Source organism: Desmodus rotundus, chromosome 11 (assembly GCF_022682495.2).
Source record: "Desmodus rotundus isolate HL8 chromosome 11, HLdesRot8A.1, whole genome shotgun sequence".
Lineage (NCBI taxonomy): Eukaryota > Metazoa > Chordata > Mammalia > Chiroptera > Phyllostomidae > Desmodus > Desmodus rotundus.
The window spans coordinates 69,168,288-69,190,719 of record NC_071397.1 but is presented as its reverse complement, the minus strand read 5'-3'; the positions used below and the strand labels follow the sequence as shown (position 1 = coordinate 69,190,719).

The following is a 22,432-nucleotide window of genomic DNA, read 5'->3' as shown; positions in this document are numbered from 1 at the left end:
ACACATCCGCTTTGAATGTAGAAGACGTGAGAGAGCTAAAATGATTGTGAATCTTCCGTGTCTAGAATTTGATGAAAGAATACTAGCTTCTAATTCTCTTTAATTTCACTGAATCATTAGAGCTTAAGAAGCAAGCGCAATTTGCCTGGTGTTTGTTTCTGGCCATCTGCTCTGTTCAGCACCTTGGAACTAGACAAGTTTCTGGGTTTTTAGTTGGGGGGCGGGGGAGGTCTATTCCAGGTTGGAGGGTTGGGGATGGGCTGAGTACCTAGAATTTGGGAAAAGATGTAGCCAATTTCAGTCTTCCTTTATGAAATTCCCACAGTTCTTGAAAGTATTTCAAGATTTTGTTCAATCTTCATCTTGTTGGTTTAGATTTTTATCACAACCATTTTTGTTAATTTGCGCTCTGTTTGAATTTGTTAATAAGCTTAGATTTATATGATGATGATTTTCATTCTAAAGAGAATCACATATCATAAATGGGGGAATTCACTTCTGCAAAACTGCATGGGTAACAGGTATTTTAAAAATAGGCACGATTCTACATTTTTGAAGTTTGTATTAAGATTGCCCCCAAACGACCTATTTACTTTAACACGGGATACACGTTAAAAGAAAAATCACTTGACCTTGGAGTAGAGATGTTAGGGAAAAATCAGTAGGAAATAAACACATTTAGGAAGGTGAAAATGCACGTGTAGTGACACGTTCTGGCCCACTTGACATCTTGTTCCGTCTTCTGCTTTTTCCCTTTACTCTGAACTAACTAGACTTCATCTATATTGTCTTGGGCTCCCTTAGACTGGGAAGAAGCGATGCTATACCAGTGGACTGAGGAGGCGTGCTCTCTCCACACAGAGACGCTTGGCGTTGAATGGAGAGCAGTGCGTGGCACCGAATAGGTCCGACGAAGGCATTGTAACAATCATGTATGTGTGAGTTTGAAAAAGTCGGGTCAGGGATCATTTAATTCTCCGCGATTTCAGTGGCCAGGTCTCCAGTGCTGAGGCCAGAGCTGGGAAGGGGCTCGATGTGAGCTCGCGTCTCCTGGGGAAGAGCCACTCGGGCCCACCGCACGCGATGCCGCACGTGGAAAGGCTCAGCACTTCTATCCGCGTCCTGCAAACCGAAGGTGATCACGACCCCATCGTCTCGGGTCGAATTTTTTTTACACAGAGCCGCACGCGCCGACACAAGGCTCACCCCGTCGCTGGCTAGGGAGCTCCCGCAGCGGGAGAAAGCACCAGGCGGCAGGGTCGGGCCGGGCCTGTGCGCGGCGTGCGGGCCGACCCCGGGCGGTGCGGCGGGCGCGGCGGGGCGGGGCGGGGCTTGGCTGCGGGGAAATGACGTCGCCAACCCCGCGCGCCCCGCGGGCCGGGAGCCGCGCGCCCTGGTAACGGCGGCTCCCGCGTCCTCGTCCACGTCCCCGCCTCCCTCGCAGCAGCCCGCCCCGCCTCCTCCGCCCGCCGGCCGCGGCAGTCGCGCTGGGTCCCCGGTGCCAGGTGGAAGCGGGACCTGCGGGGACACGCTGCCCACGACGCCCCGCCAGGCGCGAGCAGAAGAGCGGGCGAGAACGGGCCGGGCCCCGGCTCGTCGCTGCAGGACCCGGGCGTCTGCCCCGCGCTGGTGTGGTCAGCGGCCTCAGTTTGGCGGGTCCGCCCCGTCCCTGGACGGGGGTGACCCGGCGATCGCGGGCAGGAGGGCGCCTGCAGCTGCGGCTGGAGGGCGCCGGCTGTTGGGGCCAGAGGCGGCCGCTCCGGCTGTCGCCTGCCAGGCGCCGTTGCTCCGCGGCCCGCCGCCCGGGCGCGGGGACAGGTGTCCCGGCCGGGGTCTGTCAGGAAGATGGCGACCCCGGGCATGAGCTGGCAGCAGCACCATTACGGCGGCTCGGCGGCCGGGACGGCCAAATTCGTGCCCTCCCCGGCCGCCGCGCAGCAGGCGGGGCACAGCATGGACTACAGCCAGGACCTGCACCTGAAGATGAGCAAGAAGATCGCTCAGCTCACCAAGGTAAGGGCAGGCGTGCGGGCTGCGCGTGGATCCCCTTTTGGGCTGGGAGGCTGGGAGCCCTGCGCCCAGGACCAGTTGATGGGGGCTGTTGCGGGCATGCAACAGCGAGGGACTTATCTTCAAGAAGCATTCAAACTTCAGTAGAATGCTGGCGACATTAATTTAAACAACACAGTTCAGAGGCACGACCCAGTGTGTGGGACTGGTACCTCTGTGCCATTTAGGGGTAAGCCAGCACGGAACAGCCCGGGATCGAATTCCTGTACCCCACAGTCATCAGTCCTGTTAGTTTTGCTTTCATGCATGCGCCAAGCCTCCACGAGGCATTACACTACACTTAGGAAGTACAGTACCGTATTTACCCAACATGACCCGGAATCTTCGGAGTAATCAGTATCGCTTATTGGTTACATAGTTAAGGAGCGTTTAAACGTTCCAGACAGTGTAGGAGGGTGAAATATACCTTGTCTGCCATTTTGGGGATTTAATAAGTCATTCCGTGTCCTGAAAAAAATGTCAAATACGGTTTATTTGATGAATCATATGTCTGTATTTAGTTAACTGTTTTAATCTATCAGTAGATAATTATCAGGAGACAAGTAGCTTGCAGATTTGGCCACCTGTAGCTCGGGATGGTACTGGATGGCGCGCGTTTACAGGGTTCGTAAATGGTGATACTGAGAAAGAGTTGGTATCTGGGAGGCAGGAGCAATTTAGATGGAGCATTGTGCCCTGTTTTAGATCTCAGGTGCAATCTTTCAGTATCCATGAAGTGAGAAGAAGTGACTGGTGGTTTCTGAAAATTAATTGAGCTAATAGACCTTCATGCATGAACCTGATTCAGCTAACCACTTGTTTGGAGTGTTTGGTATGCTGAAGTAAGGTGGGCATTGTGGGGTTTATAACTAGGGAACCTCTAAACTGCAGGGGTGTCCAACCTGCGGCCCGGCCTGCCACAAGCAGCCCTGGATAGCTGTGGGTGTGGCCCAACACAAAATCATAAATTTACTTAAAACATTATGAGATTGTTTTGTGATTACGTGTCGTGATGTATTTAATGTGTGGCCTGAAACAACTCTTCTAGTGTGGCCCAGAGATGCCAAAAAGTTAGACACCCCTGCCTGAACGTCTGACTCTTTTCTCTAAAATTCTCACATAATTCCATTACTGGTTGGCACTTTTGAGAGAGGTAAGTGAGACAGAATTGGAAGAGAGGAAAAGAAGGAGACGGAAGTGAAAAGGGGATGGAGAGGATACAAAGATTTTGGTGAAGAGCTGTGACTGAGGGTAGAAAAACGAAATGAAAGAACTGAAGGACAGGTGTCGAATGGAAGAGCACAGGAAAGGGGGCACACAGTCGACCGTGCAGAGCAAGGCGACATGTGGCGAAGTTTTGTTTTTTGTTTTATGTCAGCACTGTCTTGTAGGTTGCTTATTGGCCCAGTTTTTACTGTTTCTTCTAATGATAGAGCCCCCAGACTCAGAAAAAGGCAGGCCCAAGAAGGAACGATACTACACCGTCAGAACGTGTATACATTGGGAGCTAACAGCCAGACTTCTTGAAATTGTATTGGATCTTCAGAATATTGATGTCCAGGATGAAACACATGGATATTTGTTTATTCTGATGTTCTCTTACAGTGTATCCACAGCATCCATTGTTTTTGTTTTATTAGACTGTCCAGAGCTCTGCTCTAAGTCATAGAAACCCTCAGTAAGTTGGTGGTGGAACTGTGTACCATTCTATAAAAGAAGTTTCTCATCCCTGCAGTAAACTACTTTTCTCTTTATTTAGGCTTTTTCAATTTCCTGTTCCTTATTGGAAAAAAATAATGTAGCACAATTGTTTAAGGTGAGAGTGTTGATAGAAGTTGTTGTCACTTTCTCTCTTTCCACTACCTACCTCAAATCTCAGGAAGCAGGCAGCCGCCCCCGTGCCAGGCATCACGGCTTGCGTGCTGCACCTGATCTTTACTGATTGGTATGTGGACTCCTGGCTCAGTGTTTATAGCTACAGTCTCTAACACTTGTACCACCTTCCCTGCTAAGTGCCTCAGACATTCTCTCAGACTGGAGTTTCTCAGCTTTGGCACTGTTGGCATTTTGGGCTGGATAATTCTGTATTGGAAATGGGTGGGGCTGTCCTGTGCATTATAGGATGTTTAGCAGATGCTACACAGTAGGTTCCAGTAACACCCTCTCCCGTCATACAGTCGTGGCAATAACCATTGCCCAGATGTTCCTGCAGTGAGAGTGGGGGGATCATCCTAGACTGAGAAACACTGAGTTATTCTGAAATATCTAGTGTTTCTCCCACCCGCTCTCTTGTCTTTATTTCTAAGATAAGGTGCGAGAATGAAACAATCTGATAAAAGGACTCCATTGCAGCCAACACCTTTCACCTTCTGAAACATACCGTAAGACCTGCTTCTCTAATGTACCATTTTGGAAACTGTCAAATTTGACAGTTACATACACATTTGTAAATACTCTATCATAAGAGTGGTAGTGTTAGCAATAAATAAATCATCTATTAGACTTACTGGTATTTGCTGTATAGAATTTTCACTTATAATGAATTCATTAATAAATTCACATCAGCATAGGTTTGTTAATAGAACTGTGGTTGGAACTTGACAATAGCTTATATTTCAAATAACTGCAAATAGGATTTTATTTCTTTTGGAATGAGTCGGTAGAGCTCAACTCTTCAGTGTTGTAGTCAGCATAGCTTGGGAACTGACATACAGTCTTGAGTCAAAACTCCTGCTCTGTGACCTTGGGCAGGTCACTAAACTCTGCGCCTCAGTTCCGTAGTCTTTAAAAGAGGAACGTTGATTCTGTAACTCTCTGAGATAGTAGGCTCTTAATTCAGGCTGTGGCTGAGAAGAGATGCCAACAAAGTACAATATTAGTAAAACACTGGATAATATGTTTTTAAATTTTCCTCGCTTTTTAAAATAAGCCATTCTGTATTTAATAGCATTATGTGATATTGTATTTCTTTGGAGAATTTTCTGCTACACTTTTAAAAAATATGTATAATAATTTTTTTCTGTTTGAAAGTTTAAATTTTTCATATTAATTTGCTTTTGTTGTAGTACAGTACTGAAAAATACAACATACATTTTGTGGCGGTTTGGCTGGCTATTTAAGGATAAGGATGAAAATAATTTCTATTGTAATTTTACACACAATAGGGCCTAATATATTTTTAACTAAAAAGCAGTCTCAGCTACAGATATTTGTTGAGATTCTCTTTCCTAGGAGCCCAGCAGAGCAGCCACCGCATGGAAGGGAGAGCAGCAGTTCTTTAAGTGCCTTTTACGTAGAAGGCACTTTGCTAAGTGTTAGAGACACAGCCGAGAGCAAGGCACAGTCTCTGCCTTCTAAAGCGAGTCAGTTATATTTAGGTTGTTCATGTCAAGATTCTTGAATCATGTTGTGTCAGGTTTCTGGATTTGTTAATGACTGAAGCATCTCAGGATTGGCAGAGAAGTTGGGTGGAGTGAGTTCTGTTTTATAAGATCAAGTTCATGTACATTTCTACACTACACTGTTGGCTGTTGGCGCGTTAATGCATTATGTTGAAAGGCAGCATTTATGGGATATAACTATGAAGCAGCTTTATTTTTGTCACCCACTGTCCCTTTCAATTTACTCTATGAGATTGGTTTGTCCCCTTCCCGTGATCAACCTGACTTTCTGGTTGCTTTTAGATAATGCAAATTGTCCTTCGGTAGGTAAGTTGCAGTGGTCTCAATTTGATTGTTAAGATGTCTAGTACCAAGGAATAAACACCCCACTGCAGACTGAGTTAAGGATGAAGCTTCTCCCCTGCCCACTGCCTAGCTCTGCCAGTTGCAAGAGGGAAGCCAGAAATACGGGAAGGGGGGCATCAGTGAATTTTTTTCTTCTGACTGGGCATTTCTACTCCTGCTTTGTCTTGCCAGTCCTGGGTTCTGACCCCTCCCAAGTTGGGCAGGGAAGTAGGGAAGAGAAGAAAGAGGAACAGCAGATGTGGTTTCTCTAATTCGCACCTCAGTTGCTTAAGATTCTTCCCCTCAAGTTGCTTGACAGTGAGAATGTCTCTAAATTCTTCTGGTTGCTTACTCCTTCCTCTTGGATCTAGCAGGACCTTCACGTTATTTTGCTGAGGTCCGTTCAAGCTGCAGGTAACCGCCTGGATGGACTCAGGTGACCCCATGCCAGCTTGCTCTCTTTTCCATAGGGCCCACGTTGGTCCATAGGCAGCACTCCTTTGCCCAGGCAAACTCTGGAAGTGGTCCCAGCTCAGCCATCTCTCATTTGCCCTCACATACCTCTTCGTCCAGCTCCTCATCGTTAGATTTCCCAGGGATGAATCAGGTCCCAGTTTAGTTATGTCACTCATTGTCTATGAGACACAAATCAAGCTCTTCAAGTGGTTCCATCTAAGCCTTTTCCCCTGGGCTACAGGTGCAGGGCACGCATCCGACTCCACCCGCCCCCTTGAAGGCAACAACACTTGTTCCCAAAGCACTCCCCAAGGAACCCTTCTCCAGGACCCCCTCTGTAGTTTTGACACTTCTCACTGGTGTTGGGGGTACCGGGTAACACACCTAAACACTCCTGTCTTTAGACTGCCTTTGGAAATTTTGAGACTGTTCTGGCACCTGCTTTGGAACATCAGTTGTCTTTGGTTCTCAATAGAAACTTCCTTTTTAATATCCTGTTGTGTTCTCTGCTGACCCAGTGCCTCTTCACTTGACTGCACTTTCAACATAGTTCAGTCCATTTACCATTTTCAGACATAATTAGTATAAGGAGAGTACTGTAAGGTTCCAAACAGCAGCAAGTAGCTTCTTCGTGTTCCCAAAGCTTAGCCTTAGGTCTTCCTCCTCTTGTGATACCCAGCTTATATTCCTTCTCCTGCAACTGCCCTGACCAGTTAGGCCTTGTAAAGCTTGCCTTACTCTGAATTACTGTAACATTTATTACCTATTTTACTTCTTTGATACTTAATGACACAAATTTGTAAAAAACTGTTTATTGTGTTTATAAATATACCTTGTTTCTCTAATTTGACTAACTTCCTCAGCTATAGAGACTGTATCTTTTATTTTCTGTAGTCTTAATATGAATGCTTTGTACATAGTATAAAAGCTTAGTAAATACTCATTGAAGATGATGATGGTGATGCTGCTGATGTTGTATCCAGTAATTTTGTTACAGCGTGGAGAAAGGCAGTAGTAAAGAATTCTGAGGAATTGTGTGTGCTTGTCTACGGGGTTAATGCTAGGTCATTTCAGCTGAGTTAATTACTCTTAAATATTTGAATGTGTTTTGGCCTCCTCTTAAGCTGCTTTTATAATATACTTACATTTTTTGTGCAAAAATACAAATATAAAGTACTCTGTCTAAAATATAAATATCATTTGTCATTTCAAAAGGTATGTAATTGATATACCTGATTTTTAACAAATAAAGTCTCAAAATCAATCATTTAATACTAACTCTGCTTTTACTATATACAAAACCAGAATATGTTTAGATAATACCAAAACCATTGAAGTTTTCTAACAATCCTGTTTTCTGTACATTAAATACAACTAATTGTTCACCAGTTGGCTTATTTGAATTATCTGGATACTGTTTCATAATATATTTAGTTTTGGTTATGGCTTGTGTTGTTTCAGCTTAGAACATGCTAAATGCGGTATCTTTTTTTCTTTGTTACTTTGTAGCTTTGCCATTTTATTATGCAGTAGCTTAAGTGAAATCTTTTAGTCATGGTTGAGTGATATGGATTGATTTCTTGTATTTTACTAATAGGCACAAAGGCCTCATGTACTATTTATCAGTCGTCCAAAATTCTTAGAAAGGGACTACCTTCAGAGTTAAAAGGTTTAGAGTTGGAAGAAATCGTATAGATTCCAACCAGCCTAACTCTCTCATTTTATTAGGTGTGAAAGCTGAGGGCCCAGCGTCATTTGAAGATTACACAGCTTGTCACTGGCAGAAACTGAACATGAACCCAGGTCTCTGGATTGGTTTAGGAGAGGGGCAGCTATAATAGCAAGTCTCTTTTCTCTGTGTCTGCCTTCTTTCTAATATTACTCATTCAGTTCCTAAGAGGCCACAGAATTGGTGGTGGTAGTTTTTCCCTTCATCGTGGAGCCGTGTTTTGTTGACCATCTGAATCACAGATGTGTGATGAGAGTGAAACCAGTGTGCCTCTCCCATCATGCACTGCAGGCCTCTGGATTTATAGATGGTAGAGAATGTAACTGTGGCTTTGGTAAATTTGTAACAGAGCTTTTTTTAATGTATTTTCAGATAAATGTCATAATATTTTCATGTTTTTATTAACAGCTTTAGTCATTTCAGACTTAAAAAATTTTTAATTGCATTGATTTAGAGACTATCATACTTGTCAAGATTACGACTTGTGGTTATTTTAAATGTGTTTCCTTTGACTGCTTGCTTTCTTAATTGGATTGTTGCTTAGGCCCATTCCCGAACTATTCCTGTGCTCGGTAAGTGGGAAGTTTTCCAGTTTCTTTCTCTCTCTCCCTCTCTCTGGTTTATGAAAATTCTTTGTGGTCTTCTAATTGACAACCTTTTAAAAAGTGGAATGAAGGCTAAAGTTTTAGCAAAATGTGATTGAAGCAATCTTTCATTCTAATTGAATTAATAAGTAAATTACTGTAATTAATTCTTAAAGTATGAGTATTTCTGAAAATGTTATCTGTCTTAAATTGGAGATGAGAATGAAAAGTAGCCAAGGGTCTATAAAGCCAGTTAACTTGGTAAAATATTGACAATCCGCCCTTTTAATTTATCTTACGAGATTTAAAAAAGAATTTATCTGTGAGCATTCAGATATTGTTCCGTGACGCGGGATTGATGTGAATCATGGAAATTCTCAGTGCCATACTTGTTTTTTTACCGTAGAGGGTGTCTACCCCGCAGCCACCTTTCAGTGGGAAGGACACCCAGTGAGTCTTCCAGAATTGGTGTTCCCCACCTTCGTAGAAATACACACTCAAAGAGAGGTGGGAGAAAACTGCCAACAGAACACAGGATTTTTTTTGGAAATAGATATAGTGTTAGAAATGTGGGAGAAATATTATTATAGAATTTCTGTTTTATGTTGCAAGTGTGATTTGAGCCATAGAGACTTTTTTAGATTGACGTGGGAACTGACCAGCGCTTTACTGGAAAGTAGCCTCATACCGCCGGTCTGTTAATACCTAAAAGTGAATTTTGGAGACACCATTCTGCGCCACTTGGGGATTACCAGTTGTAGTCAGTATTCTGGTATACATAACGCTTGAGAGCAGAGCAAATATTTTAGAAAAGAAACCTTTTATTCTTAGTTTTCTGTTAAAACTACAGCAGTGAGAACTGTCATTTGTAGGCCTCAAATTTATTTCACTAATGATTATAATCTTCTTTCCTATCAAAATTTGAATAAGAGCATATAAAAAGTAGTGAAGTTGAATTTGTAAAGTTGTTATCCTGTGTCTTTTACTACTGTCATTCTGAGATAGAACGGGAGGCCGAGCCACCCAGGACCGGTGGTCGATGGAAGAAAGGAGACTGAGAGACCGACCACAGTACCTGGGATTTGGGTGTTAGACTTGCTACCATTTACTACCTTACTTTTATACAGGAGATGGTATTTTTAATGACTTAAAAATTACTAATCCGTGTTTTCCTATTGATACGTATCATTTCTATTTTGAGGCTTAAGACAGTTTAAACACAGCAATTGGATCATGAAGTACACTTAATATTTAAATTATCAATAAAATTGGTCATTTTAGTAAAATATTAGGATACATTCCTATTTATTCAAAATTGTTGGAGAATGAGTTATTTTCGTTAACTAGAAGTTACTGTAAGGATGAATAACTTTCTACCTTCCAAAGCACAATGACATGCTTATATTGACACCATACTAGTCATGAATACAGGGAGTCCTTTGTCACCAGCTGGTCCTTGTTCCCATCGTGGGTGTGTGCGGGGAGATGAGGCCACACCCTTGCTAATCCTATGGCAACCACTGAGATCTTATTTCTGAATAAATTCTGTTACTTTTTTTATTTGGGTGTCTCTTTCCTATAAAATGAAGTACAAAGTTTCAATATTTACACATTCTAGACATTGGACTTTCTGGTTGCAAAGCTTTCATTTTTCTGCTGAGTGTGTCTGTGGGTTCATAGGTATTTGCATTTTTCATCCTCTTTCTCCTGCAGCACAGTCTTAACAGAATCTCATTTCTTTTGAAAAACATTCATACCCAAAGCACTAAATAGTATTTCTTTCATATTCTTAGATCTTTTGCCTGGTGGAACACTGTACAAACAGAGTGTGAGTAGTTTTGAGAAGAAGTTGTGTGTGTGTGTGTGTGTGTGTGTGTGTTCAACTTAATGGTCTACTCCAGGGGTGTCAAACTCATTTTCATGGGGGGGGGCACATCAGCCTCACGGTTGCCTTCAGAGGGCTGAAATAATTTAAGGGCTGTATCAATGTAACTACTCCTTAACTGTTAAGTTGAGATTACATTTGGCCCTTTGAAGGCAACCACAAGGCTGATGTGGCCCCCGGTGAAAATGAGTTTGACACCCCTGGTCTCCTCAGAGTAACAAAAGAAGACATACTTAAATATGACCAAAATCGAGTATACTTTTGTTGAATGACTAGCCCATGAAAGAGACTATGCTAGGTACCATTAGTTAACAATATTTATTAATTGAGTGTTCCATTTTTAGTCTATGCATTTTTTTTTCTTTTTTTCTAACAGACTTTTGAGAAAATGTGACTAGAGTAAAGCAGGTGAACATTTTAATAAATAGATCAGTTATTATTATATTATTTTTAATCCTCCCCCGGGGATATTTTTGTTGATGAGAGAGAGAGACAGAGACAGAGAAACACTGGTCCCCGCGTCCCGTCCACACCCCAGCCGGGGATGGTACCCTCAAGCCTTTGCTGCCTGGGACGGTGTCCCAACCAGCCGAGCCGCCCGGCTAGGGCTAAGTAGATTAATTTTATGTGACAAGTTTAAACTGTGCCGTTAGGAGCAGCTTTTTCTGTGTGGTTTATTTTGGGTAGAATTTATACATCTGATTTTCTTAGATTAAAAAACTAGGCTAGTGCCTTCCAACTTCTTTAATGAGGGTTTAAGAAAAATTTAAAGAATAATGTTGACATCTGCTCTGTGACATCTTTGTCTGGGGGTGGGAGAGGAAGATTCCCGTCCTCTGGACCCCAGCAGGTCACGGGCCTGTGTTAGGTCAAGTCTCTCGTGGGCAGTCAGAGGCGCTGCCCAGGGCCCCACGACCCAGTGCGGTGGCAAAGCCCATCAGATGGGCCAAGGGCGTGGCTCACTGGGAGAGAGGCTGTGGACTGGATTTCAGCCTCCCTGGTTACCAGTGTGTAACCGTGAGTGTTTTAACCTCTCAGACCCCAGTTTCCTCATCTGTACGATGAAAGTAACAAAGCCTATGTCATAGAATTATTGTCAAGATCAAATGAGATAACTTGTGTAGGAGAGGTCAGTGAAGGTTAATTTCTACCTATACTCCAAGGCCCTCCCCCTTGGTTCAGCCTCTGCTGACAGTCTAACAACTATGTTTTGTATTGTTTGTCTGTTTTGATGGAGATGTAATCTACAATGTTAGGGACCGCAGCTACCGAAAGTAAATTGGAGCAGCAAATATAAAATACAGTTGATTCTCATTATTTGAGGTAGTTATGTTGTGTCAAGTTATTTTAGGGGAAGTACAGGGTTATGTTTCTGACACTGTCTGGTCATCTCTTCATCAAACAATATATAGCCTAGTTTTAGTTGTGTTTCTGTTTAAAGACACCTTATTTAATACACAGTTTTGATTAACAGTGAACTCACAGCCAACAGCACATAACTCATGCCAGGATGGAGCTTATCTAACACACTGTGAGTGTTAGATTGTGCGGTTACATATAAATGTTGGCTAGTAAGTGGATTTGGCGTGGACCCCGTGAATGGTGAGGATCCACTGCATCTAAAGATGGATGCAGAACCGTGCACCTGCTGTTTCCTTGGCCCCCGCTCTGGTTGTCAGCTGTTGCCACGGCCTGTGTGACTGTGACTCTCATTACCACCCTAAACCCTCTCACATGAGTGTGACTGTGACTCTCATCTCCCTGAAAAAAGTCAGATGAGAGGGGTGGGAGGCACAGTGGGGGCGGGAATACTCATCTTTTGTGCCAGTTGCCAGTCACCCAGCAGCCACCCTGCAATCATAAGCCTGGGATAAAATTGCGAACAGATTTTCTCCTTGTATATAAATTGTAATCTTCGTAAACTGAACTTGAACCTACCACATTGCCCTGGGTCATAAAAACATAAAATGTATAAATTTTTCCACGGGGTGATGTGAAACCTTTAAAAATATAATGTTGGTATTTTAATTTTGTTAAAGTTTTTTATATTTATCATTTGCTTAAAATATGTTTGCAGTTACTTCCTTCCTAGCACAAACTATCAGTGTGGGAGTTGGTTTCATTAAAAGTCTTTGTCTTGGGTACCTAACATAACTATTAGACATCTTATACTCTCTGAAGCTATAGCACATTCAGTTGGAAGTTTCTGGATTAATTTATGCAACATAAAGACAGCTTTTAAAAATCTGTTTGAATATAGACTATCTTTGGCAGATGATTAGTCTTATTGTTTTCTATCCCAACATCTATTGTTGTGTAATAAATCACCGGTAAGTTTAACAGCTGAAAACAAACATCATTTAACACAGTTTCTGAAGATCCAGGTGTCCACTTAGCCAGGTGGTTCTGGCTCAGGGCTTCTCGTGAGTCAAGCCTTCGCTAGAGGTTCCACCTTTGAGTTCACAGGGTCGTTAGGAGGAGACTTTGCACTGCATGGGCCTCTCCGCAGCAGGTCATCCAAGGGGGTACAGGAGAGAGACCAAGATGGAAGTCAGAGTCTGTCCATAACAGTCTCGTAGTGACGTAGCATCACCTTTTTTGTGTTGGTTGCATAGACCACCCGTGGTATAATGGAGGAGGTAGCTAGCTGTACAAGAGTTTGAATATGAGGAGACAGAGATCTTTGGGGGCCATTTTAAAGGCTGATCATAGCAAGAGAGAGGCAGAATTGATGGGAGAGCTACAAAAAGCTCAGAGAATTTGAGATGATCGTGTATATTCAGGTAGAAATATTTGGCAAATATTTGGATATGTGTCTTAAGCTAAAGGGAGAGATCCATACTAGAAATAAAAATTTAAAGGTTCTTAGCATGTAGGTGGCAATTAAAGTCCTCAGTGCTTGAGGCCTTAAGCAGAGTAGAAAACATGTAGGATAATTGCTGGGGGAAGGAGGAGAAAATACCTGACTAGAGGCAAGTGAAAAGACCAGTGAGACGGGTGGTCGTCCCAAGAAAAAATTAAATGTGACATTTGGTATCAATTTGAATACTTTGCAGTTTTCTGCAAAGTCCTATGCAGTCCTATGGGGAGGACCATTGTTCACCAAATGTAGGAGAGAAGGCAGGCTGTTAAAGGACTAGTGCAGAGTCTGAGTTTAGCCTGCCAGGTAGAGCAGAAGCACTGGGGTTTAAGAGAGCTAAAGAGCTTTGACAGAGAGTAGTCTGGTTAATTTACCCGTAGTTCTGTGCTGCAGGGAAGGAAGTGAGGTAGAATGGGGCCAACAGATTAAGGAAAATTGAGGAACTGACAGGACCATTGGTATGCAGACAGCGCCCAGAGGTTGAGGGTTGATGGGGGCTAGGTTAAGATTTCTCAGCTGGAGTACATTATAAGGCAATCTGGGGTACAGTCTTGAGAATGTTTATAGGAGAGAGAAGGTTATCAGGCTTACGTATCTCCAAGAGCTCAGTCTGGTTTTGCAGCTTTCTCACGCGTTTTCTGAAATCTCCAAAGATAATTCTGTAGCAGGCTTGGGATTGGAGGGAAGCTTGTGAGTCCCTGCCCAGGCCTACGTGGAATGTGGGCAGTGACTGGGTTATTACTGTGGTGAGTCAGGTCAAGTGACAAAACTAAATAATAGGACGAGCCATCAAGCAAGTGGCATTTTTCATTATGGGGAAGAATAATGATGTGGAATAATAACAGTCAATGCTTTTTAAAGCAACCGTCACATGCTGTTTTCTTATGATATTTAATTTAATTCTTATCAGAGCCCGATGAGGTTGATATTAGACACCATGAGGAAGCTGAGTATTAGAGAGTTGAAGTGACCTGCGCCAGGCCATGCTGCTAGAAGAGCTGGGACTCGAACCTCAGTTGGTCTGACTGTGCCAGTTGCCCTTGTTAGAAGGTAGCACTGGGCATCTAGGTGAATGCCCAGATCAATTCTGCATCCCATGAGAGTTAGGCACAGCATGAAGTACAGCTTCTTTTGGAAGAGAAGTCATGTCTTTGGCAGAGACAGGCAGAAATGGGTTTCTGATGATGTAGGGAATTAGTTTTATTTGTGTGTGTGTGCGTGTGGGTGTGTTGTGTTATTTAACTGTGGGCTTAGGGATTGCTGAGGGTACAGACATACCTCAAGAGATACGGTGAGTTAGGTTCCAGACCGTCACAGTAAGGCGAATCGTAATCTTTTTGCTAGTGGGGGGTCTTGCCTTCAATTTGTGGAAAACACAACATCTGTGAAGCACAGTAAAGTGAACTGCAACAGAGTGAGGTGTGCCTGTGTAATAGGAGGGGGACAGTCAGTGGTGGAGGAACCAGGGGTTGAGGATGCATACCGCATGAACTTGCACTGTTCTGCGGGCAAATGACAAAATAAGGTGGGATAGATGGTCTTAGAATACAGAATCTTGCTATGCTAAAGTTTTGTCTTAAGTGGCAACTAGAACATTATAGGCGTTCAATAAATGTCCAACAAAAACTAGACAGGGCATGTGCCTGGGTTGCAGGCCAGGTCCCCTGTAGGGGGCGCATAAGAGGCAACCACACGTTGATGTTTCTCTCCCTCTCTTTCTCCCTCCCTTCCCTGTCTCTAAAAATAAATAAATATTTTTTTTTTAAATTAGAATTTTTAAGAAAAATGGGATGCACTTAAGTGATATACTTAATTATTTGAGTGGGACATACTTAATTATTTGATCAAACTCTCTTTTCTAACTTCTTTATTAATTTGATAATTTGTTTATACAAAACATCTGCATAGTCTGTCATCCTAAAAATAATGAAGAACATACATAAACATTCTAGTGTTCTCCCATTCAGTGGGTACTCTGTATATGGAATTATTTTTTAGGTTGTCACCTTTTCGTTGGTTGACACTCAATCTTAAATCTGGAAATGACATTTTATAAAATCTAAACATCTTTTAGAGCACTACCATAAGCATTTACCAAAAGAAGAGATGCTATGCTAAATATAGCCTCGGGAATTGATATTTCTGAGGAGTGGAACTTTGCCTGTTTCGTTTTATTTCTGTGTGGATAGTCATTCAGCAGGCATTTGGAGTGTCTAATAAAGAGAAGCCCTGTGGGGACCATCAGTAAATTGAGGAGCTTGCAGTCTAATGGATGTACAGGGAAGAAAATACCTGGGACAGTGCTGTTTGGTAAACCCCTTACTGTCTAGTGCTACCTGAGCGGGACTCAGGCCAGATCAGGAAGAGCGTTCTGCGCCCTTTCGTTTCCTCTGCTCAGCACCACAGCTCCTACCACAAGGCGAGAGGCAGTGGAACTGACCAGTCTGCTCCCCTGTGTACCTGGTCACCATTTCTTGGGAGGACCATAAAAACAAGCCAAAAAGTGTATTGTGCACTACTCATATCAGACACTGTGCATCGTGTAGTTTCATTATCATAATTTCTTGATGTATACTTAATTCACTTTATAGAAAAAAAAACTGAGGCTCAGAGATGTTTAAGGTACTTTTTCACAGTTGCACTATTGTAAGTAAGAAGACTAACCCTGGTCACGACTCTGTTAACATAAGTGCATCTCGGAAGGTTCCAGCAGGCTCCTGTCTCCCTCCCGGGACCCCAGCTCCAAATGCAGTCCTTTGCCTTATCTAGCTTACCCTCAGGCGGGGGTGGCTTCCCTTTCCCGGTAGTTCGGGTTTTTGTACTTGCTCTCTAGATCTCTTACTCCGTGCTGAACAAAAGTCTCTGCAGCCACATCTCTTCAGGAACTACTCTTATCTCCTTACTTTAATTGAAAACCTGGCTCTCCTCCCAGATACTGCTTTTTCTGCTGCCTTTCTTTGCAGGTGACCACTCTTTTCACACATCTCATTACCCAAGGTCCTGGAGATGACGTCTTTCTTCCAGCTCTCATTGCAGCTCCGGGACCATTGCTCCTGGACTCCTGTGAATACAGCTCTTGAGGCTGAGGCCACTGGCTGTCCCACTGCACACCTTCTTGTTGCTCCCCCCACTCCACAGAGAGTCCCTGCCCTGAGGTGGTCCATCTAACATCGGAGCCTCCCAGTCCTTGACCTCCTCACGCTACTCAAATACTTTTCCTTTCCATCTTAAACTCCAGAATAACCACATCAGAGGTACTCAGTAAATAGTTGTTAAGCGAAGTTCTTAAACTTTCAGCTCTTCCTCTTTCAAACTTCTCACATGTCCAGTCTTTTTGGTTCTTTGTGCCTTCATTTTTCTCCCTGTTCATCAGCCCCTCCTTTCTTCTCTTTGTTCTCTATCTGTCCTGGGTGCTCAGGCTCTTAGGTCGGCCACTCTCTTGCCAGTGCCTGTAGCTTCCTTGCCCCATGATTTTCTGCTACATCTTCCAAAACCAGCCAGAGGACATGTTGACCAGACGTATATCCCGCTCACCCTTTATATGTGTCAGGAAAAAAGCATCCCCAGGCAGCCATGCTGCCTTACGTGGAGGGCACAGCTAGGCAGGGTGGAAGCAGTGGCCCTAGGAAGGGATAACTTTGGATGGGAAAGAGCTTAAGAAGGAAGCTTTGAATTGTAACTGAGGGAATTATACCTGATTTTAACGGAACATCTTCTGAAAAGACTAAACTTTAATGCAGAAGTGGCTAAACACTTAGAAATAACAGGCTAAGTTTGTCTCTGCCAAGTAGTTACAAAAATGCAAAGAAAAGAAAGTTCTATCAGGAAAATGAAGAGCTTGATTTTTTACACTGTGATTTGTTAGGGGCCAGTTTGTACCTAGTAAATATAGGAGCAAGTTTCAAAATAGGCTATATTTATGAAAATGCAATGGTTTAAAGAGTTTATATAAAGATTATATATCAGCCCTGGCTGGTATGGCTCAGTGGATTGAGTGCTGGCCTGAGAACCAAAGGGTCGCTGGTTTGATTCCCAGTCAGGGCACATGCCTGGGTTGCGGGCCAGGTCCCCAGTAGGGGGCGTGCAAGAGGCAACCACACATTGATCTTTCTCTCTCTCTCTCCTTCCTTTCCCCTTTCTCTAAAAATAAATAAATAAGTAATTTTTTAAAAAGATTATCTATCAAACAAGAATAGTCTTTTTGTTAAAAACATTAAAATGAGTGCTCTATCCAGCAAAGCTATCATTTAGAATGGAAGGGCAGATAAAGTGCTTCTCAGATAAGGTCAAGTTAAAGGAGTTCATCATCACCAAGTGCTTATTATATGAAATGTTAAAGCGACTTATCTAAGAAAAAGATGATAAAAGATATAACAGTAAAATGACAACAAACTCACAGTTATTAACAACCGAACCTAAAACAAAAACAAACTAAGCAAACAACTAGAACAGGAACAGAATCACAGAAATGAAGATCACATGGAGGGTTATCAGCGGGGGAGTGGGTGAGGAGAGGGGGAGAAGGTACAGAGAATAAGTAGCATAAATGGTAGGTAGAAGATAGACAGGGGAGGTTAAGAATAGTATAGGAAATGTAGAAGCCAAAGAACTTACATATATGACCCACGGACATGAACTAAAGGGGTGCACAGGGCAAAGAGGGGGAAATGGGACAACTGTAATAGTATAATCAATAAAATATATTTTAAAAAAACAAGAAATGTGCTTTTTTGGCAAAATAATACCTGTCAATGAGAGTAGATATATAAAATTCAGTATAGCCAACTCTCAGGAATAACGCATTTATAATGATAAACATCTCAAGTAGTGGTAAGTACTGGAGTATTGCTTTGTTTGTGGTATGTGCTGAGTAGTTTGCGTGCCTGACCGAGTGTCCCCTTATCATGGGAGTTGGGTGCACAGCACCTTGCTCCAAGTCCTGTCTTTAGACGTGACCTAATTCAAACACAGATAAAAGGAATAAAAGGGTGAAAAAACTGGAATGATTCCTTAAGTAAATAGGCTGTTAGAAAGAAGCTTTTAAAGCAAATAAGCTGGAGACCAAGCCCTAGGAAATGTTTTATTGGATATGATAGTTTCTAAAGTTGAACTGTCAGAATAAATGGGGAAATTAACAGTGGACATGTATCCTTGGCAAAAAATTTTGTTTGGGAATGACAGTTTCAGTAAAGAGAAAAAAAAAGGTGGACTCTTGTCCGTAGAGAAAAGGGGTAGCCACGTTAGCTAACACACAAATTCCAGGTATCACTGCTTTCACCCCCCCCCCCCACCCGCCCGCCCGCAGAAAGCTAGTATAAAACAACCACCATTTTATCCTCACAGATGCTTGGGTCAGGAATTTAAAGAAGACTTGGGAGGGGGCGGTTTGTCTGCTCCACAGTATCTGGAGTCTCAGATGAGACGGCTACACAGTGTTGTCTGGGTGTGACTTGAGCAGCAAGGAGCTGAAACAGCTGGGGTTGGAGAATCCACTTCCAACGTGACTTTTTAATCATCTGGTGCCTGGACTGAGATGACTTGCCCTCTCCATGTACTTGGGCTTTTCACACCGTGGTGGCCTCTGCAGACTGAGTCTTCCACAGACTGAGAAAGAAGCTGGGGGGTTTCTACCCATCTAGACTCGAGTCATTCTTTATCACTTTATCGCGAGCTACTGTTACAAGGCAATCAGTGAGTCCCGCCGAGATTTGGGAGGAGGAGAATTGGACCTTACTTCTTGGTGGGGGAGTGGTGGGGTCACATATCAGAAATGCATGTGGGATGGAAAACACTGTGACCACTTTTGGAAAATACAGCCTAAGTCTGCCAAAACGTGTACGTCCTGGGGACAGGAAAAATGTAGCCCTCGTTTACCTCTTTTTCAGTAATTAGCCACAACTTTTAAGGGAGTAAAATAATAATAATAATAAAAAAAATAAAAGAGTTGATGGACTAATACACATTGTCAGGAAAGAGCTCTGTCTGTCATTTTGAACACAAATTTAGAATCTCCAGATTAGCAGAGCCACTTTCCCTCAGCGTTTAACAATGGCGTTAATAGGTATGTGGTGATATGTGGCACTAAGAAAGCTTTTTTAGTATAAGCTTAGCAGAGGGTTCACGCTTACACTGGGTGATGGTGTGCTCTTTGGATACGTCACTGCTGAGCACTTGCCAGTCTTTTACCTGTTAGGGCCAATAAGCAAAGGATCGTACTATCGAGGCCTTTGGAGATTACTTCTAAGATGTTGGATCTTTGCTTGAAAGATAATAGTGTATGTGAGTATTTGGGCAACAGCCTTTATTGGTTTCAAGTTATGCTGCACTGATTTTTAACCGTATTGTGGAAGAAAATTTTCAATCAGATTAAGCTCTTACTTCTACCCTCTTAGCCCCTTTGAGAGAGAGGTGGGTGGCTACAGGAGTGGTGGCTGTGTCGTGAAGGAAGAAACCCCAATCTCTAGCACATTGGTGAGTTGTCCACCCAACTGGGCTTGTACGGGATGTAGTCCCCCCTAGGGGGCTTTGGGGAGGTTAAATATCCAAGGCTGAATATTTATGATAGTTGAGCTCTTCTGTTCTTGTCTCTTGGCTTCATTTTATCACAGTGTAAATGCTCAGGATGTGTGAGTGCCCAAATTTATATCTCTTTGGAAAGGAAGGAAGTTCTCAGTAGATTATCTGAATAGCTTTAGTGTGGGGGGTACCTTGTATTTGAAGATTTTAGGGATGGACCCGATAAACTAACCGCATGGTAGAACCGTGGTTTAGTGTCTGGTTACTTTGATGCCCAATGTCAAGTGATGCCCTTGAATAAGACAAGACATACTCTGGTGAGCATAAAAGGTCACCATGGGATGGTAGAGCTCTAAATTAATTTTAGGAAACTTCTGTCCACTTCATCTTTTAAGACTGCCATCTGTACCTGGGTATCTGCTGTCACCTCAAATGCCACATGTCCAAAATTGAATTAATCTTCTTCTCTATCAGACATCTCCCACTTGCCAAAGAATTAAGAGATAACCCCCCCAAACCTACTTTCCTTTCTCAATTCTATCATTTCAGTCTGACGCTGCCCTCCTTTTACAGAACTTTGGAATTAAATTTTCCTCTTCTCTGTTTTTCTTTCTTTTAAGTAGCTTCTTTCTTTCTTTGAAATATCCTTTAGGTTTTCATTTTCATTCTCCCAGGCAGGAGTCACTGTAGACCTTGTTTTTGTAATGTCCTTACTTTCACACTCTCCTTATTTCAGTTTATCTTGCTTAGTGCCGTGGTGCTATCAATAAATGTGATCCCTGTATAAGGTGCTCATTTCCCTCTGTTGTCCACTAGAGCAGGGGCGTCAGACTCATTTTCACTGGGGGCCGCAGCAGCCTCACGGTTGCCTTCAAAGGGCCGAATGTAATTTAGGACTGTGTAAATGTAACTACTCCTTAACAGTTAAGCGAGAGCTCGGCACTGCTGCTGGGTGGAAATGAGGTGCTGGCCGGATAAAACAAGGTCGAGGGCCGGACCTTGTGTTTGCCACTGTGCACTAGACCAAGTCTTAACTCCTCTGTATGTTTTTTGCTTCCTAGCCTGTTTGTGGGTGAGGGGCTTCCAGGGCTTTAGCACCTGTGTTAGAATTCTTCACAGAAAGAGAGCCAGGAGCGAGCGAGAGATTGATTGATTGAGATTGTTAAATTAATTGAGCAAGGTGGCCGTTAGGCTGAGCTGGCTCTGATACCATGGTGTCCTGTGTAAGCAAACCAAAATCTAAAGCTTGAAATGCCTCAAGGTTACAAAATCTAAACCTAAGGACAGCCAGTCACAAACAGCCAAATGGGCTTTAAGCTGTAGGCAATCAAATAATTTCCTTGTTTTGCTTCCACCTCTTCTCTGTGACAATCTTTCCCCTCGCTCCTGTCAACAACTTTGTGTGGTGCTGCCAGATTCTAATCAATTTTTGCTCAAATAAACTCTTAAAATTGTAAATATGCCCCAGTTTTTCTTTTAGCAATATATTGTAGGATATGTACATATGCCTCATTGTAAGGGATCCACTCCCATGATGATGGAGGCTGAAAAGTCCCAAGGTCTGTGGTTGGCTAGCTGGAGACCCAGGAGAGCGAACGATGTAGTTTTAGGCAGGACAGGAGACCCATATTCCAGCTCGAAGGGACAAAGAACTTCCCTCGTAACTCAGCCTGATTTGTTCTATTTAGGTCCTTCACTTGAGTGGATGAGGCCCGCCCACATTAGGGAGAGCAATCTGCTTTACTCACTCTACCCGTGCAGATGTTAAGCTCATGTCCTGGTAGACCAGAAGTCGGGGTACTGCACTGCCCAGTCAGGTAAACACATACCGTAGCCATCACAGCACCACAGTTGGAAAAGGTTTTCACCCATGATTGCTTCTACTCACAAGTCAAATGGCAGACAGACTGCAGACTGTGGTGGGAAACAGAGGAGTGGACGAAGTGAATGGGATAACATCTAAGGGTGCTAAGGAGAAAGAGCAGGCTGTGGACAAGACCTGTAGGGCTTGTAAGCTCTGACGTATTAGGAGGAAGGGGCATGGAGATGACTTGGGGGGCAGGAGGAGACTGGGGTTAAAGGGAGAGGTAGTTTGGCATGTGGAAAAGCTAGAAAGGACATTGGAAATGTGGAAATGAGACTGAGAAACAGAAGAGGGAACCGAGAGGAAGGGGAAAGCTGAAGTCTGCAGAGGTGAGGCTGACAGAGGGAGGCCCTTGGGATGAGGGCAGGGCTGCGTGAGAAAGACTTGGTAGCTATTCTCAGGATGGGAGCAGGGACGTGATCAAGGCCAGACCTCAGAGAAGTGGAGACACAGGCTTTGTTGGAGGAAGGAGAAAGGAGTCTTAATAGTCAAAGGGCATGGCTGTTTGGGAGGTAACCAAGGCTGAAAAGAGTGGGAGGAGCCTATGATAAACCATACCCACTGCAGAGAGTAGCAGCGGGTTAAAAAGGCACATAATGCCCAAATAAATGAAGAATATGAGATTGGACATGAGAGATATATAGTATTTGTATCATGAATACTTTCCAAGAATTAGGTAGCCATCACTATTCATTAGGGAAATGCAAATGAAAACTGCATGAAATACCACTTCACATCCACCAGGATGGCAATAATAATAATAA

General features: G+C 43.2%; 1 protein-coding gene across 8 annotated transcripts in view; it reads left to right on the top strand.

Annotated features, from left to right (window-relative positions):
- Window positions 1–1,395: 1,395 nt before the first annotated feature.
- FAM184A (family with sequence similarity 184 member A) overlaps window positions 1,396–22,432 on the top strand; it is a 105,872-nt gene continuing 84,835 nt past the window's right edge. For 5 of the 8 annotated variants that reach the window (XM_045188718.3, XM_045188716.3, XM_045188715.2 and 2 more), the window contains exon 1: window positions 1,396–2,013. In XM_045188718.3, coding sequence (XP_045044653.2) covers window positions 1,846–2,013 — 168 coding nt within the window. In that variant the 5' untranslated portion in view covers window positions 1,396–1,845. The remainder of the gene's footprint in view (window positions 2,014–22,432) is intronic. The other 3 variants (XM_045188721.2, XM_024552156.3, XM_045188719.2) reach the window with 1 other exon arrangement.